This window comes from Artemia franciscana, chromosome 21 (assembly GCF_032884065.1).
Source record: "Artemia franciscana chromosome 21, ASM3288406v1, whole genome shotgun sequence".
In the NCBI taxonomy this organism is placed as follows: domain Eukaryota; kingdom Metazoa; phylum Arthropoda; class Branchiopoda; order Anostraca; family Artemiidae; genus Artemia; species Artemia franciscana.
In genome coordinates, this window is record NC_088883.1 from 33,675,984 (window position 1) to 33,696,405 (window position 20,422).

The window sequence follows — 20,422 nt, forward strand, 5'->3', positions numbered from 1 at the left end:
TTCCTAAAAAACCAATGGTCATTTTTTAGTGTGTAAATTTATTTTGAGGGTAAAAGCTTGAAAAAATCCGAATTGTGATAATGTGCGCGAGAAAGGTATCATCAGGGGTGTACATTGTATCACGCTGATCTCAATCGCTAAGTCGTCCGAAGAAACGCTAATGGGGATTTTTTTCATTAAGTTTGAACGATCGATTCTTGTTTGAACAAATATTTTGCATGGAAATGCACGAAAAAAGACATAGCTGTGATAATATTTACTAGAGGGTGTCGTTTGTCAGCCATTGAGTGTCAAAGGCCTGGCATGGTCATGAAACATTGCAGTCTAGCTATGAGATGGTATGTTTCCGCTGCTCAAACAAAACAATGGTCATTTTTTAGCTTATAGATTGTTTTTTTAGGAAAACAGGTTAAAAAACCCTCAGGTAGGATAATGTGTACCAGAAGGGTGTCATCGAGGGCTGGTAAATTGTGCCATGCTGACCTAAATTACTTGGAGACATCAGAAGGAACGTTAATGGGGATTTATTCATAGGGTTTAAACGATGAATTCTAGTGTAGTCAAATATTTTTGAAGGAAAATGCCCGAAAAATGTCATATGTATGATAATGTTTGCTAATGGCTGCCGTTTGTCAGCCATTGAGTGTCAAGGGCCTGGAACAGCCATGGAACATAACAATCTAGAAATGAATTGGCAAGTTTCTGCTAAAAAAATAAAAACAATGCTCAATTTTTAGTTTATGAATGTATTTTGAGGGAAATGCTTATACCCTTCACCTATGGCGTGAAAATGTGCCAAAAAATGTGCCTATACACCTAGGCGTGAAAATGTGCCAAAGAAGGTTGTCATTTGGAAGGGGTCGGCACATTGTGCCAAGCTGGTCTAAATTGTTGGGTTTCATCACAAGAAACGCTAATGGAGATTCTTTCATTAAGTTTAATGATCAATTCAAGTATAAACGAATATTTGCATGAAAAAACCTGGGTTCAAAAAACCCAAGTGTGTGCCCTCCACAGTGACAAGCAGCGAATTTTCCACGGACCCCTGAAGTGTAGCCTGTTACGCGTGATTACATCATTCCCAATTAATCTACTAAGTCTCGTAAGATTACAACCCCAAAAGTAAAAAATACCCCACTACGTAACAACCCAACCATATTACCACACTATTAGCGGGTTTTTAGACACTCTCGTAGGTAATACTTAGATTTTTAAGCAATTAACACCTGAATCGCTTAGAAAATATTCCCTACGACGCATTTGTACTCAAAGTGCACGTAATAATGTCTTTAGGGATTAGTAGGTCCATTTTCAACCCCCTAAAATGCTTCCATAAACTGGAACCCCGTCACTACTTGATTGTTTCCCATATAATACACAACTACCGTTCTATATAATAATCATAATCATAGTAATTATAACTGGAGGGGGCAGCTGCCAACCCCCCCCCCTTCATATAGTAAATTACACCTCTACCCTCGATCGATTAAGAAATGATTTGCAGATTTTGACAGTAAGGGGTACTTGTAAGCGCCACAATTACGTTCAGAGCCTTGACTAAGTCTTAGGCTGTATTTTCTGCTTTCGTGATAGAAGCTCTTTTACTCCTTACGAAATCACGCATCTTTTTATGCATGAAGGGGCTAGAAAATTCATACATATGGGACTTTCCTTTTACCTTTTGGTCCAGACTGACCGTCAAAATCAAAGGAAATTTTTTTTTAATTTGAAAGAAATTCCTAGCGTAGTTTTAACTTAATCTAGACAGGAAAATAATAATGACAAGAACAGCTAAGAAACGTAAAATTATATCCAAGAGATAGTAATAACATGTATACGTATAAATGCATTCGTTTTCAGCATTTGAGACTTTTTTTAGTGCATTCAGTATATAAACACTAATTCTGAAAGACATCATCTTTGAAACCATTTATGCAGTTTTATTTACCCGTCGACCAGTTTTAGAAATGACTCCCGGATTGCCATATTGTGTGGTCTTTTTTTTCTCCAGAAATTAGGATAATAAAGCTTTCATATATAAAATCGATCTAGCCCCTATGTTACCATTGTTGTAACATAAAACATATATCTTCAGATAAATACATAATTAGTTCCAAGGGAGAGACGAGCGAAGGGCGGAGGTAAAAATTGATATATAACTCGCAAAGGCCTTAACCAAGATTTTTTTTCAGGGGGGAGGGGGGATCGGTGGGAAAGTGGTAAAAACCTTCACAAACACATAAAAAAATTGATGTTTAATCCCTTATGATAGCTGGGAATATCCCTGGCCTGCGCTACTATTATTGAAGTAAAGAGTAACATTAACCTTAAAAGGAGCAGAATTTATTCTTTTTTGAAAGAGAAAGGCCCTTTTTCATCCAAATCTCCCCTTCATCGTCACAGAAACTCTGGAGGGTGCTCATTAGACCAGAAATTGAGGGTTATAGTAATTTTTTATAAGTTGAAAGTGCCTTTATGCTAACCAACCGCGGTTGGGGGGGGGGGGTTATCCAAAAGTTTTATCCTGAGGGATCAACGCCATCTACCAAAGGTTCATGGGTTCCTATTGTATTTCTTCCAAACCATTCGAAGTTGATGGGTACAACCAAGGCAACTGTCCCAGGCACCTCAGCAGGGTTGGGTTGATTTAAATTTTATTTTGACTCGTTTTAACGTTAGATAAAGACTTTTAGCTCTGATCCAACTTTGTGCTTATATTTGAGTATGTAGGAGGCGCTATAATTTTCCGGGTATCAACAACCCTGGTAATGTATCTGTATCTATTGATATAATGCAATTAATAGTGAGCCTCATCACTAATTGATTGTTTGCAATATAATACAAAACTACCGTTCCTTATAATAGTAATCATCACAGTATTAATAACAATAATCATCAAATCTTACTATATGCAGAACTGTAAGAGCAATAATGTAACACCAACAAAAAAGGACATGAAAAGCTAAGGAAGTAAAAATTTGCCGAAGAGCCCTGAGGGCTCCCCCCTTTGGTAAAAGCGACAATTGTGTTCTTGTCTTGAGAAGGCATGGGAGGAGTCAGACCTACTCATGTTAAGTTTCACACTTGGAAGATCATTTTACTTTATTTCTGCTCATTTTTAGTTTAATAGAGCTCTCTTGTCTTTGAAAACTTATTTTGTGGAAGGTTGTTTAAATTAATTACGCTTGAATAAGCTTCAAATTATTTGACAAATAGATATATTACCTCGCAGCAAATATCCAAACAAGTTCAAACCAATGCAAAAACTGACCTAATCTTTCAATGAAATTTCATACTTGCGAACAACTGTTGAACTAGCCACGCCTAGTTATATTTTACGTCTGTCATTTGTAGCTGAGGACAAAAAAACAGAATAATTATTACAAAACTAAATACAAGAAAAAAAGCATACCCTCAAATTCAACCTCATTGAAAATATAATATATGTAGCTTCACTAGCGGAATCAGTGGGGCTGGGGAGACCATAGCCCCCCACCCTCCCAAGATTTTTCTCGTGCCTTTTTACCTTTTTTTCTTTCTTAGGATACATATTATCATTTGGTCAATTGTTGGCATCATTATCACATTGCCCCCACCCCCAAGATTTTGCACATTGGTGAACTTGTCACAATTTGCCTTGCCCAAGATTTTTTTCTAGATCCACCCCTGACTAGCATGAAATTCTTCTTTTTAAGATTTTTTTTTTTTTTTTTTTTATTAGTAACGCTTGCTTCTCCCGATACCTCTAAGAAAGATACACTCTTCTGTATCCTTTTAAATGTAAACTATTATCTGCTTGGTTTTTAATATCTTTTTTCAAAAAGTATTTTTTCAAAGAAAAGGTAAGAGCACTCTTAAGGGCGAAGGGTGTCAACACATAATAAACGTACAATTCAGCTTTTATAATAGGTGGATTCGGAAATGAACGGGTTTTAAAAGCAATGACCTGGGTTTTAAAAGTTATAACTTTTTAACTGAATGTGTTGGGATAACGAATGGACTTGGGGGGGGGGGCTGCTTGGCCTCCAATCAGCTTTTACTCTTAAAAGGGACACTAAAAATTTTAGTTTTTTCTAGAACTCTTCTATAGAAGTTTCAAGCTCCTATCTACAAAAATGTGGAATTTAGTTTTTTTTTTTTTTGCCAGAAGACAGATCACGGATGTGTGTTTATTTGTTTTTTGTTTTTGTTTTTATCGCCAGGGGTGATCGTGCCGACCCAGTGGTCCTATAATATCACAAGAGAGCTCATTCTAACGGAAATGAAAAGTTATATTGCGTAATCAAAGTGACCTAGAAAATTGGAAGGCACCTTGGCCCCTCACACGCTTTTTTTTTTTTTCAAAATTACCAGATCAAAATTTTGGGAAAGCCATTTTGTTCAGCTTAGTCCAAAAACCTAATAATTATGTCTTTTGGGACGACATAATCCCCCATAGTCCCACAGGGAGGGGCTGGAAGTTATAGACTTTGGCTATTGTTTACATTATAAACTTTGACCATTGTTTACATATAGTAATGATTATTTGGAAGTGTACAAACGTCTTCAGGGGGACTTTTTCGCGTTAGGGGGGGGGGGGTACGTGGGAGTATTTTTCTATGGAGGAATTTATCATGAGGGAAGAGAATTTCCATGAAGGGGATGTAAAAATTTTTAGCATTAGTTAAAAAAAAAAATGAGAAAATAATTAAAAAGTTTTTTTCAGCTGGAAGTAAAGAGCAGTAATTCTAACTATTTATTCAACGGCAATTGTGATTCAGGGGTCAATCTTAAAGAATTGGGACAAAATTCACGCTTTAGTGTAAATAGCGAGGTATTGACGAAGGAGAGAACCGCATATTCGCAATAAAAATATTCAAAAATAGAATTTCGTTATGTAAGTTATTTAGTAAATTGTATATATATATTACTAATAAGAACATTCGTAAAAAATAAAAAGTTCTAGTTGCCTTTTCAAGTAGCCAAAAATTGGAGTGCAACTAGGCCTCTTCCCCCCTTTTTTTGTTCCCCCCCCCAAACTCCCCCCAATGTCACCAAATCCGGTCGGGATTAAAAAAAGAGTTTTGAGACACGATATCCTTCTAAATAGCAAATTTCATTGAGATCCGATCACTCGCTCGTAAGTTAAAAATACCGCATTTTTTCTAATTTTCAGAATTAACCCTCCCTCCCCAACTACTCCAAAAAGAGCGGATCCATTCCGGTTATGTCAATTATGTATCTAGGACGTGTGCTTATTTTCCCACCAAGTTTCATCCTAATCCCTCCACTGTAAGTGTTTTCCAAAATTTTAGGTTTCCCCCTCCCAGCCCCCCCCCCCCCCGAACCCCCCATGTTGGGAAAAAACAGGGTGGGTAATGTCTTGTTGCCCTTTAATCACTTTTGACTCTTATAAATAGCACTACAACTTTTAACTTGCAGTCAAATGAGCCACCTCCGAAGTTTATACGGCCATCCCTTCCATAAAAAGAGCCTCTAAAAAAAAGATAATAGTACATTGAACCCTTTTGGCTTTTTACTATAGGCAACGCTATAGCATTACCTCTGACTTAAACTTACTACTACTACTACTAATAACTCACTGCAGCACCAAGCCACCTGAGGCCAACACAGCTACGCGCGCTCCTCCTCCAACCTAATCTATTCAAGGCCTCCCTCTTTCCACCCTCCCAGAAAGTTCCTATTTGATTTAAATCTTTATTCATAACATCCCAACCCAGACGAGGACGACCTGCTTTCCGTGAAGCCCCAGACGGTTGGCCAAAAAGGACAATCTTCGGCAATCTATCATCCTTCATCCGTAGAACGTGGCCTAACCATTTCAACCTTTCTTTCATTATAGCCCTAGAAAGCGGGATTGGACCACATTTTTCGTATAGCCTACCGTTTGAAATACGGTCAGTCAGTCGGATACACAGAACAATCCGTAGGCAATTTCTCTGGAAAACATCTAGTAAATTTTCGTCTGCTTTTCAGAGCGTCCATGCTTCAGAGCCACATTTGACCACTGTCATCTCTGTAGCTTCCAATTTTTAATCTTGGTTTGCAGACTTATCTTCCTATTCTTCCAAACTTTTTTTAACTGTGAAAAAACACCCTGAGCCATAGCTATTCTACTTTTAGCATAATCACTGCTCCCACCGTTTTTACTAATAATACTACTAAGGTAGGTGAAGCTACAAACCTGATCAATCTTTTCGTTACCCAACGTCACCTTTTCATCTTCACTTATTCCTAGCCTTAGTGACTTAGTCTTCTTAACATTAATTTCCAAGCCTATTCTAGCACCCTGAACTCGCAAAACCTCTAAAAATTCATTCATTTTGCTCACACTTTCATCTAATATTCTTAAATCATCAGCATAATCTAAGTCCAGGATTGTTTTTCCTCCCCATTTGATTCCGTGGTCTCCAATTGCATTTCCTGTGCTCCTTAAGACGAAATCCATAAAAATGATCCATATAAAGGGGAATAGAACACAACCCTGCTTAACTCCTCATTTAATACAAAACCAGTTGCTAACCTCATTTACTACCTTAACCGTGGCAGTATTATTCTCGTACATAGCACAAATCACTTTAATGTATTTTTCCGGTATACCATATAAGGATAAGACTTTTACTAACGCTCTTCTACCAACAGAATGGAGAGCTTGCTCATAATCAATAAAAACTGAGGACCAAAGGTATTTGACAACGAAGGGACTTCTCAATTATTAACCTAAGAGTGAAAACTTGGTCGACACATCATTTTTCCTTCTAATGAACTTCCAAAATTATCCAGGGGTTATTTTCCGGGAGGAGAATTTTTGAAGGGGAACTTCCCTAGGAGGGATTTTTCCCAGGGAAGAATTTTCCGGGGGACATCTAGACCTGGACCTAGTAGTTAAATCGAGCAGAGAAAAAGAGATTGATCTTCTATACTTCCATGTTAAAAAGTGAGTTTTTCTTTCTTTTTTGTTTATTTTCGTCAAGCCAATTCGTCACCTTTTTAAACATAATCACAGATTTCATAGCAAAAAACAAGCTAATAAAAGTACTCCTAATTCACTTTGTATCAAAGTGGAGGAGTTACATTTAAGCAAGTTGGCTATCTATATGACATGACTGTCCCTGTATGGATGAAAGTATCTCAATACCCCCACCCCCTAAAAGAAAAAATCCTCCGGACTTTTCTGGCCAAGTTTGTTTTCAGAGAACCACCACCCTCCCACATACTGGAAAAAAATAGCGAGTCCAATGTAATTTTATCCCTGTAGCGAGCGAACAGTAAATACTTTTAATTTCTTACACCACAATACCTTTCCATTTTGAATTAAATGAATGAAAATGTAATAAAAGGTACATTTATTTTTAATACTATTACAATTTAGTTAGTATGTTAAATTTAACCACTTTACCCGTCGTTGTATTTTCAATTTTGTGTAGTTAGTATACAAAAAATTTAGAAATTTCGTCTGTGTTTTATCAATTTATAACAAATACTGCATTATTTTTTTTTACTTTCATAATTAATATACTAGTACAAATTATACCTTCGAAATTCCATAGCCATAACAGCAAGTTTTGAAATTACTACTTCAAGACCACAAAGGTTTACTTTAGTGACATTTTATCTACTATACCTAAGTACACCAGTGGGGAAGGATCTCCCTCCCTCCCAAAAAATTATTTTGATTCGATAACTGTAGGCCCAAAAATCGGCTTTGTTTAAGGTACTTCTGAACCCAATCCCAACTGAAAACCTTATATATGTAAGCAATTTTAGGTCCATGCGCAAAACCAGCAACCCGCGACTCATTTTCTTCCAGGGCATTTTCACAACTGGTGGACTTACAGTTAAACTAAGGAGGTGGCTCATTTGACTGCAAGTTACAATTTGTAGTGCTATTTTCAAGAGTCTAAAGTGATTGAAGGGCAACAAGACATCACCCACCCCGTTTTTTCCCAAATGTATCCGATCAAAATTTTGAGATAGCCATCTTTTCAAAATATTATTTTTCCAAGAATCTTTTTAAAAAAATTCAAAATTTACTACTTTCTATGCGGCTGCTCAAACTTGTGTTTGGGGGAGTATTTCGGGAGCGAATGCCGGATCCGACCAGGTCCATAGATCTGCGGGGACAATATTTAGCTTAAATTGAAACGTTAAGAAAGGATCGCTTCCCCTGTAAAGTTTCAGGAAACCTTTTCCCTGATAAAATAGCTATTTATTGGCCTAAAAATGCGTGTTTCCCGATTACGACCTCCTCCCCCTAGGAAAAAAGGTTGAATATCTGACCCACAGACCCTCCCTAAATACGCTTCGTAGACCTTATTTGAAAAAAAAAAAAAAACGAGCCAATATCCCTCGTCCTTTATGGTAGAGATATTTCTTCGACTCATTATAGATGTGCCACCACCATCTCAAATTTTTCTACTTTCTTTAGCATTCACCTACTTCTGCTAGATGATTTCCAAATTTTGAAATGTACCTTAAAGGTTCTCGTTCGAAGACAACCTGTCAATGTACCCTTGCTGGTCATAAAAATACAACCCTGAGGTAAAATTTTACCTACGGCTCAGGTACCAAAGCCTCCCAGTATTTTTTATTTCTGTATTAAATTACTTCTCAGAAGCCAGGTTTCTTTGTTACACTGAGAGTCACTTTCAAACGGGTTTTAATTGAAGAAACGGAGCACTTTTCTCTTTTGTGATTTCGTCGTTGACACTTTACTTTAATTTTGGGATTGGGCTAGAGACCCGATGCCTAAGAATGCCTCATTCGAGGGAGGCGGTATGTCTTTCCTTGTTTTCAATGACAGATGTGAAATGGATATTTTGATTAACGGAATGTTTTCTATTGTTTCGGTTAATCTTAAAAGTAATTAAATGAAAGAAAAACTTTTTAACTGCAAGCAAGGAGCGAAATTAAAAATTTAACACGAAGAGAAATTATTCCGTATATTAAAGGGGTTGTCCCCTCCATAACACCCCGCTCTTTACGCTAGAGTTTGACTCCTTCTCACAGCTCTACTTTTTAAAACAGTAGAAAACTTTAACGTAGAGAACGAGACGTTGTGGAGGGGACAACCTCTCTCATATACGGAATAATTTCTGTTCGTTTTAAGTTTTAATGTCGCTACTTACTTGCAGTTAATTTTTTTTTTTTTTTTTTAATTTCTGAACGTTTTTGAATTAATCCATGTTTTGATTTTGGCTTACCGTACATGAATAATTAAAACAAAATTTGTCTTTTTTTTGGCTAAATGGCTTTCTCATAGTGTTAATCGGATGATTTTGATAAGAAAAGGGCGTGGGAGGAGGCCTAGTTGCCATCCAATTTTTGGTTACTTAAAAATGAAACTCAATTTTTTTTTTTTTTTTTACGAACGTTTTTGTTAGTAATAAACATACGTACCTTGCGAATTACCTTACGTAACGAACTTCTATATTTGTGTATTTGTATTATGTATATGAGGGGGTTCGCCCCCTCGTCAATACCTCGCTCTTTGCACTAAAGCTTGAATTTTATCCCAAATCTTTAAGAATGACCCCTGAATCACAAAGGCCGTAAAATAAATAGTTGAAATTACTAAAAATCCTTAAAAACGTAAAGAGTAAGGTATTGTGGAGGAGAAAAACCTTTTTTTCCATGTAATATTTCATGTTCGTTTTAAGTTTTAATGCTACTCATTACTTCCAGGCGAATTAAGTAACGCTAGAAAATCCTGCCCTCCCTTCATGGAAATTTTCTTCCCTCATGATAAATTCCTCCATGGAAAGATCCTCCCACATAACCTTCTCCCCCGACCCACTCCAACCCCAATGCGAAAAAGTCTCCCCGAAAACGTCTGTACACTTCCTAATAAACATCACTATGTGTAAAAAATGGTCATAGCTTGTAACTTGCAGTCCCTCCTCAGAGGACTGTGGGGGATTAAAACATCCCCAAAGACATAGTTATTAGGTTTTCGACTAAGCTGAACAGAATGGCTATCTCAAAATTTTGATCCGGTTACTTTGGGGAAAAAGTTGCGTGGGGGGAGCCTAGGTGCCCTCAAATTTTTTGGTCACTTAAAAAGGGCACTAGAGCTTTTAATTTCCGTTGGAATGAGCCGTTTCACAACATTCTAGGACCACTAGGTCGATACGATCACTCTTGGAAAAAAAAACAAAAAAACACGCATCCGTGATCTGTCTTCTGGCAAAAAATACAAAATTCCACATTTTTGTAGATAAGAGCTTGAGACTTTTACAGTGGGGCTCTCTGATACGCTTAATCTGTGAATCTGATAGTGGGATTTTCTTTAAGATACTATGACTTTTAGTGGGTGTTTCCCCTATTTTCTAAAATAAGGCAAATTTTCTCAGGCTCATAACTTTTGATGGGTAAGTTTAAACTGTATATTTAAAATCAGCATCAAATGCGATTCTTTTGATGCAACTATTGGTATCAAAATTCCGTTATTTAGAGTTTAGGTTACTGTTGAGCCGGGTTACTCCTGACTTCAGTTCGTTACCACGAACTGTTTGAAAGTGTATTATGGATACAAACTTATGGGGATTTCGAAAAAGAACCTGAAAACCCTCGAAAATGGCATTGAATCGAAATAAACAGTGCACCATTAGAATCTGCAGGATCGAAAACCTTGAATAGGATAACTACAGTCCTCCACCTTGAACATCAAGGAAATCACTTTTTTGTATGGGTTGTGTTGATGTCTTTTTTTATTCTTTTTTGTTCTACCAGGTCTAGCGAGTGATCAGAGCATCACAGAAATATGTTTCATAGCTCATTCACTCATTCAATTTTCATCAACATAGTTTAAAGGTCCAATAAATATGGTTTTGGTTTGATGATATAACCCTTCATGGTCCCCAGGAAAGGACTGTACAGGGTATAGGAACTGGGTGTATCAAAATCGCTCGTATCGGTATCTGACGTATTGGTATTACGGGTATCTTTATCAGACATATCAATATCCAATTTTTTGGTTCAGTCATGGTTTTATGACTTCTACTATAGTTGCAGCAGTAGCTGCAACCTAGTAAAGAGCAACCCACAGCCAATAGTAACCAAAAGTTGAAAAGCGCATTTTGAAATAAAATGCCTAATGAGGAAAAAAATGACCATGTGACATTGATTTGGGATATTAACTATTATTTCGGTATATCTTAAAAGTAAAAGTTTATTGTGAAAACATTTATAGTAGTTCGAAAAAGAGCCTGAAACCCCTCAAAAATGGCGTCAAATCAAAATAAAGATTGCACCATTGGAATCAGTATGGGTAAAAACTTTGAAGTAACTTGAGTTCCCCACCCTGAAAAACAATGAAAATCATTTTTTGTATGGGTAGCAATGATATGTCCTTCTTATGGCACTTGGTATTTATAAAGTGACATATAGCGATCGCAAATTCTGTCTGTCTGTCCCGGTTTTGCTAGTTTGGGCACTTCCAGATAAGCTAGGACGATGAAATTTGGCAGGTATATCATGGACCGAACCAGATTAAATCAGAAATAGTCGTTTCTCCGATTCTACCATCTGGGGGGAAGGGAGTGGGGGACAGTTAATTCGGAAAAATTAGAAAAATGAGGTATTTTTAACTTACGAATGGGTAATTGGATTTTAATGAAATTCTATATTTAGAAGGATATCGTGTCTCATTTTAAATCCTGACAAGATCCGAGGACATTGGGGGAGTTGGAGTGGGATACCTGAAATCTTGGAAAACGCTTAGGGTAGAGGTATCGGGGTGATACTTGGAGGCTAAAATAAGCAAAAGTCGTGAAGGTGCACAATTCGTATTCTCGATTGACGCGTGCGAAACGTCAACTCCAAGTCAAATTCGTGCATTGTTTAGAATCATACTAACAACTTGCTCTCCATCAACTCCTACAGAGTTAAGGGAAAAATATAAATAAAAAATGTCCGAAGAAATACTCCATCGAAAACGGTTAGAGACGTCAGATATGACTTTTGATTTTACATCATAAATTTATAACTACACTTTAGTTATTATAGAAGACTAGCTGTTGGGGTGGGGCTTCGCGCCACCCCAACACCTAGTTGGTGGGGCGCTTCGCGCCCCCCAAGCCCCCCCGCGCGCGTAAGTCGTTACGCGCCATATTAGTTACGCGCCATTGAAGCTGTGTCCCTGTGTCCCACCTGTGAATAGAGATAGATATAAATATATATTTTTAACTACGTAAAATATGCGAATATACAACATTCTTCGCTGTCCCATTGTCTGTGCATATAAATAGCATTTATATTCCCTGTGTCCCGGTCGTCATTTGTGTCTTGGTGTCCCAGTTTGTAATTTCTCTTTGAGTGTCCCGGTCGTCATTTATATTCCCTGTGTCCCAGTGTCCCGGTCGTCATTTGTGTACCGGTGTCCCGGTCTGTAATTTCTATTCAAACAATCCCTGTGTCTCAGTCGTCAATTATATATCCCGCCTGTGCCCCCAGCGTCCCCGTTGTAGCTGTGTCCCTGTGTCCCGGTCGTCACTTATATTCCCGGTCGTGATTTGTGTCCGGGTGTCCCAGTCTGTAATTTTTCTTTGAGGTTCCCGGTCGTCATTTATATTCCCTCTGTGTCGGTCGTCATTTGTGTCCCGGTCTGTAATTTATCTTTGAGTGTTTTTTCTTTTTAGTTTTTTTTTAGTTTTTTACATTTTTTCAGTTTTCTTTTTCTTCTTTATTTTTCAGCGTCACTATGAAGTACATATCGCCGAACCTTTGTTTTTTAACTTAAATCTGGTAGGCATTGATGACCTTATCCAAGTCAAAATCCCAAACCCAATCATCATCGCTATCATTTTCAGTTTTGATATGTTTTGACTCTCGCTTTCCAGGTGAATTTTCATCTAACTGCGCGGTTTTGCGTTCTTTAGCTGCAAGCCTGTTTTCTTGCTGTTCTTGTGATTCCTCGGCACGCTTTCTTTTCTTACTTTCTCTATTAGCTGCAAGCCTGTTTTCTTGCTGTTCTTGTGATTCCTCGGCACGCTTTCTTTTCTTACTTTCTCTATCAGCAGCAAGTTTTTTGGCATAGACTCTTTGAGCAGCTTCCTCGGCTGTTGCCATTGTAGGTTCTTCAGTCATTTTACAATTAAACATTTTTCCGTGAACGCATGTCTTAAATATCTTTAATGACGTCACCGTCATAGCAAAAATGACGACAACTAACTTCATGACGTCAGTCGACACAGAAACATGACGTCACCTGACAGACAGACACACAGACAGACAACTTATTTTTATATATATAGATTTGTGCGTAAGTATGGCAAACAAACCTCCTCAGGAATTGGGAATGCCTTCACCTAATCGTACCGCTGCTGTTTCGATATGTGTAGAATTGGATCGTGAACAAAGTTACAGTACGAGTGATCTATTGTCGTATGTACAAAATAACATTTCAAAGTTAACGTCGGAACAAAAATACATTTATGATACGATAATGCATTGTGTCGATAACAACGTTGGAGAAATTTTCTTTTTGGATGCACCAGGAGGTACTGGTAAAACATTTGTGATAAAACTGATTCTGGCATCAATTCGATCAAAACATGATATAACGTTGGCAATTGCGTCGTCCGGAATAGCCGAAACGTTGCTGCTTGGTGGAAGAACTGCTCATTCCGCTTTGAAATTGCCTCTGAATTTGCATTCTACAGAAACTCCAACGAGCAATATTTCCAAATTATCTGGGATGGGTAAAGTATTGCAGCAATGCAAACTTATTATTTGGGACGAGTGCACAATGGCACACAAAAAATCCCTCGTGGCTCTTGATCAATGTTTGAAAGATTTGCACGGGAATTCGAAACCCTTTGGCAGCACATTAATTTTGCTTGCGGGAGATTTCAGGCAAACATTACCTATAATACCTAGATCAACCCCTGCAGACAAAATGAATGCTTGCCTGAAAAATTCTAATTTATGGGCACACGTAATAACATTAAAATTAACTACAGATATGCGTGTCCGATTGCAAAACGATGACTCTGGTCAAACATTTTCAGATCAATTGCTGGCAATTGGAAACGGAAAGCTCCCAGGAGACTCAATTTCAGGACGTATACAACTACCTGCTCAATTCTGTAATTTGGTGATATCCAAAAATGAATTGATTGAAAAAGTATTTCCGAATATTCTAAATAATTATAAAAATAATAAATGGCTAAGTGAAAGAGCGATTCTTGCACCCAAAAATAAAGACGTCCACGAAATCAACAATATTGTTTTGACCAATATTCGAGACCAGGCAGTCCTTTACAAGTCAGTCGACACAGTTTTGGAACCAAATGAGGCGGTTAATTATCCATCTGAATTTTTAAATTCCGTGTATCTTTCAGGGTTTCCACCACACGTGCTACAACTAAAATAGGGGCACCAATAATACTGTTAAGAAATATCAACCCACCAAAGCTTTGCAATGGCACGCGACTTGCCGTAAAAAAAAACAATGGAAAACGTAACAGAGGCCACAATCTCGACAGGGCCTTTTGAGGGTGAGGCTGTTCTTATTCCTCGCATTCCCATGATTCATATATATAAATATATATATATATATATATATATATATATATATATATATATATATATATATATATATATATATATATATATATATATATATATATATATATATATATATATATATATATATATATATATATATATATATATATATATATATATATATATATATATATATATATATATATATATATATATACATATATATATATATATATATATATATATATATATATATATATATATATATATATATATATATATATATATATATATATATATATATATATATATATATATATATATACTAGCTGTTGGGGTGGCGCTTCGCGCCACCCCAACACCTAGTTGGTGGGACGCTTCGCGTCCCCCCGCGCGCGTAAGTCGTTACGCGCCATATTAGTTATGCGCCATTGTAGTTGTGTCCCTGTGTCCCACCTGTGAATATAGATAGATTTATATATGTGTTTCAAACTACTTAAAAATTGCGAATAAACAACATTCTTGGCTTTCCCATTGTCTGTGCACATACAAAGCCGTATGTACTAATAATGACGTCATATGCAAACGCTCTTTTTACAAACAAACAAACATGCATCCACACAACTCGTTTTTATATAGATAGATAGATAGATAGATACAATACAAATTAACTGCGTAAAACTTGCGAATATACAACATTCTTCGCTGTCCAATTGTCGCTGCATATAAATACATTGTCAGGTTTACCGACCCTCGAACATGCAACGTACAATTGTCCATGGGAAAAACAATCAGTATTAAGATCTATACCACATTTTTCTAATGATTGACCTTGAGCTTTGTTAATGGTGATTGCAAATACTAATCGAATTGGGAATTGCAATCTTTTAAATTGAAAAAGCAGATCCGTTGGAATCATGGGAATGCGAGGAATAAGAACAGCCTCACCCTCATAAGGCCCTGTCAAGATTGTGGCCTCTATTAGGTTTTCCATTGTTTTTTTTACGGCAAGTCGCGTGCCATTGCAAAGCTTTGGTGGGTTGATATTTCTTAAATGTATTATTGGTACGCCTATTTTTAGTTGTAGCACGTGTGGTGGAAACCCTGAAGGATCTATGGAATTTAAAAATTCAGATGGATAATTAACCGCTTCATTTGGTTCCAAAACTGTCTTTCAAGCCCCCCTCCCCCCACTAAATAATTTTAAAAATGACAATGGTTTTGAAATGAAATGGTTTTGAATTATCTAGGACTGAGAGTAAATGTCTGTTTTTAAGTAGTTTCTTCATTGTCATGATGGCAACTAACGACTTTTTTTCTTTGTTCACTGGAAAATTTTCGTTCATTTCATTGTCAATATATCAGTGACTGCACGTAAATCCTAGGGTGTCTTGTGATTGAGATCCAATAGAATATAGCCATATGGTTTACTTGTAGCCTGATTATATGCCGAGAATAGAAATTTCGGTTCACCTGGGTATATTTGTCTGTTTAAAGTTATGAGGAAACTTCAATCACGAACAACCCTGTAGGTGATATAGTAAAGATGTCAAGCCTCTGTATAAATTTTGTTATAAGTTTTCCCTTTTAAGATTAGCCAAAATTATTAATACTCCTGCTACTTAAGCTTCTTTTAAACATTTGTCCAGATGTAAAAACTGCATTAAAATACAAATCATTGCGGTCACAATCTAAAAAAGGGGAGAACGGTTACTGATCAATTTTTTTTTCAGTTTTACGGTGTTTTTCAATTTTTATTTTAGGTGGAGATAAATTTTTTTCTTCTTTTCCCTTTTCTTAATTTCCGCACAGAGAATTTTTTTAAACCAAACAAAATTTGAAGTTCTTCCTTAAACTCTAAGTAATTTTTCAAAACTTCAGGAACATTAAAACCTTCAAAATTATAACACACTTGTACATAGCTTGCATCTTTTCTTATCAAATTGCGGCGAATTGATTTCAGCGTGTTAGTCTTTTTAAAGGCAAGGCTACATAGTTTCCAAAACCAATTCCTAGTTTGTGCCACTTCTAATGTCCGCTGTTTTACTAACCAAGTTAGCATTGAAAGATGCATATCTTTTTTCAGTCTTGTGACCAAAAAGAGGTTGTGACCCAAAATCATAGAACTCTTTGAGTAAAACTGCATTATTTTCAACAAAATATTCAGTTACGGCGACATGTTTTTCACTTGTTGCTAGCATTAAGGGTGTTCTATTGTAATAATTGAAGGCGTTTATATTGGCACCATTTGAAATCAGTATCTTACAAACATCTACTGATCCTATCCTAGCAGCATAGTGTAACGGTGTTTCATTTGCATTATCTAAGGTATTTACGTTGGCATCATTTGAAATAAGCTCCTTACAAACAGCTAATTTTCCTTGTTCAGAGGCATAGTGTAACGGTGTTCGATGAAAATTGCCTAAGGCATTTACGTTGGCACCATTTGAAAAGCTGCTTACAAACAGCTAAGTCTCCTTGTTTAGCGACATAGTGTAACGGTGTTCGTCCTAAATAGTCTAAGCTATTTACGTTGGCACCATTTGAAATAAGCTGCTCACAAACAGCTAATTTTCCTTGGTCAGCAGCATAGTGTGACCGTGTCCAATCGAATTCATCGAAAGCGTTTATCTTGGCACCATTTGAAATCAGTAGCTTACAAACATCTACTGATCCTATCCTAGCAGCATATTTTAACGGTGTTTTATTTATATTATCTAAGGTATTTACGTTGGCACCATTTGAAATAAGCTGGTTACAAACAGCTAATTTTCCTCGGTAAGCAGCATAGTGTAGCGGTGTGACATTACAATAGTCTAAGGCATTTACGTTGACACCATTTGAAAAGCTGCCTACAAACAGCTAAGTTTCCTTGTTTAGCGGCATAGTGTAACGGTGTTCGTCCTAAATAGTCTAAGCTATTTACGTTGGCACCATTTGAAATAAGCTGCTCACAAATAGCTAATTTTCCTTGGTCAGCAGAATAGTGTAACCGTGTCCAATCGAATTCATCGAAAGCGTTTATCTTGGCACCTTTTGAATCAGTAGCTTACAAACATCTACTGATCCTATCCTAGCAGCATAGTTTAACGGTGTTTTATTTATATTATCTAAGGTATTTACGTTAGCACCATTTAAAATAAGCTGGTTACGAACAGCTAATTTTCCTCGGTAAGCAGCATAGTGTAGCGGTGTGACATTACAATAGTCTAAGGCATTTACGTTGACACCATTTGAAAAGCTGTCTACAAACAGCTAAGTTTCCTTGTTTAGCGGCATAGTGTAACGGTGTTCGTCCTAAATAGTCTAAGCTATTTACGTTGGCACCATTTGAAATAAGCTGCTCACAAATAGCTAATTTTCCTTGGTCAGCAGAAAAGTGTAACCGTGGCCAATCGAATTCAACGAAAGCGTTTATCTTGGCACCATTTGAAATCAGTAGTTTACAAACATCTACTGATCCTGTCCTAGCAGCATAGTTTAACGGTGTTCTATTTATATTATCTAAGGTATTTACGTTGGCACCATTTGAAATGAGCTGGTTACAAACAGCTAATTTTCCTCGGTAAGCAGCATAGTGTAGCGGTGTGACATTACAATAGTCTAAGGCATTTACTTTGGCACCATTTGAAATAAGCTGCTTACAAACAGCTGATTTTCCTTGTTCAGCGGCATAGTGTAACGGTGTTCGTTCTAAATTATCTAAGTTATTTACGTTGGCACCATTTGAAATAAGCTGCTTACAAACAGCTAATTCTCCTCGGTAAGCAGCATAGTGTAGCGGTGTGACATTACAATAGTCTAAGGCATTTACTTTGGCCCCATTTGAAATAAGTTGCTTACAAACAGCTGATTTTCCTTGTTCAGCGGCATAGTGTAACGGTGTTCGTTCTAAATTATCTAAGTTATTTACGTTGGCACCATTTGAAATAAGCTGCTTACAAACAGCTAATGGTCCTCGGTAAGCAGCATAGTGTAGCGGTGTGACATTACAATAGTCTATTGCATTTACTTTGGCACCATTTGAAATAAGCTGCTTACAAACAGCTGATTTTCCTTGTTCAGCGGCATAGTGTAACGGTGTTCGTTCTAAATTATCTAAGTTATTTACGTTGGCACCATTTGAAATAAGCTGCTTACAAACAGCTAATTTTCCTCGGTAAGCAGCATAGTGTAGTGGTGTGCCATTCTCGTAGGTATTTACGTTGGCACCATTTGAAATAAGCTGCTCACAAACAGATAATTTTCCTTGGTCAGCAGCATAGTGTAACCGTGTCAAATCGAATTTATCGAAAGTGTTTATCTTGGCACCATTTGAAATCAGCAGCTTACAAACATCTACTGATCCTATCCTAGCAGCATAGTTTAACGGTGTTTTATTTATATTATCTAAGGTATTTACGTTGGCACCATTTGAAATAAGCTGGTTACAAACAGCTAATTTTCCTCGGTAAGCAGCATAGTGTAGCGGTGTGACATTACAATAGTCTAAGGCATTTACTTTGGCACCATTTGAAATAAGCTGCTTAGAAACAGCTGATTTCCCTTGATAAGCGGCATAGTGTAACGGTGTTCGTTCTAAATTATCTAAGTTATTTACGTTGGCACCTTTGGAAATAAGCTGCTCACAAACAGATAATTTTCCTCGGTAAGCAGCAAAGTGTAGCGGTGTGACATTACAATAGTCTACGGCATTTACTTTGGCACCATTTGAAATAAGCTGCTTACAAACAGCTGATTTTCCTTGTTCAGCGGCATAGTGTAACGGTGTTCGTTCTAAATTATCTAAGTTATTTATGTTGGCACCATTTGAAATAAGCTGCTCACAAACAGATAATTTTCCTCGGTAAGCAGCATAGTGTAGCGGTGTGACATTACAATAGTCTAAGGCATTTACTTTGGCACCATTTGAAATAAGCTGCTTACAAACAGCTGATTTTCCTTGTTCAGCGGCATAGTGTAACGGTGTTCGTTCTAAATTATCTAAGTTATTTATGTTGGCACCATTTGAAATAAGCTGATTACAAACAGCTAATTTTCCTCGGTAAGCAGCATAGTGTAGCGGTGTGACATTACAATAGTCTAAGGCATTTACGTTGGTACCATTTGAAATAAGCTGCTTACAAATAGCTAATTTTCCTTGTTCAGCAGCATAGTGTAACGGTGTTCGATTAAAAGCATAGTGTAACGATGCGCTTCTTGAAGGTTCTATCGGATTTATTTGCATTTTATTTTAATTTCTCAGTTACGACCAACTAGAATTTGTTCTTTACTATATCAAGTTCATAAAACCTAAAAAGAAAATTCTTTTAAAATTTTCGGCTATTTCTCTTATCGAATTAGAAAATTCAAATTTCTCCTCAGACACTAAAAATATTTTTGCAATTTACATGATAACCTTAGAGATTATGAGCTGAGAATTAAATTAAAATAAAATTTAGAGTGAGGTTTTCTTTTTGCTATGGAAATGTAAAACGTCATTATACAAATTTCCTTTACACAATCTACTGAAACTTTTTAAAGATCAAATAAAAAAACAAGTTTTTTTTAAAAAGAAAGTAAGGAGCGACATTAAAACTCAAAACAAACAGAAATTACTCCTTATATGACAGGGGCTGTTCCCTTTTCAACGCCTCACTCTTTACGCTAAAGTTTGACTCTTTCTCTTAACTCTACTTTTTAAAACAGGAAATAGGAGGAAAAGCTATTTACGAAATAGGAGGATAGGAGGAAAAGCCCCTTTCATATAAGGATTAATTTCTGTTTGTTTTAAGTTTTAATGTCGCTCCTTACTTTCATATAAAAACACTTTTTTTTTATTTTAATTTCTAGACGTTTTTGAATTAATCCATGTTTTGATCTTGGCTCTCCGCATATAAATAATTTAAACGAAATTTTGTATATTATTTTTTTT

The 20,422-nt window shown here is 36.6% G+C and overlaps 1 protein-coding gene across 1 annotated transcript; it reads right to left on the reverse strand.

Annotated features, from left to right (window-relative positions):
• Positions 1-15,731: 15,731 nt before the first annotated feature.
• Positions 15,732-20,079, reverse strand: LOC136040962 (serine/threonine-protein phosphatase 6 regulatory ankyrin repeat subunit C-like). The gene has a single exon (XM_065725418.1). It carries the CDS (start codon positions 19,733-19,735, stop codon positions 17,708-17,710), a length of 2,028 nt encoding a protein of 675 aa, XP_065581490.1. The 5' UTR covers positions 19,736-20,079; the 3' UTR covers positions 15,732-17,707.
• Between the last annotated feature and the right edge of the window lie 343 nt (positions 20,080-20,422).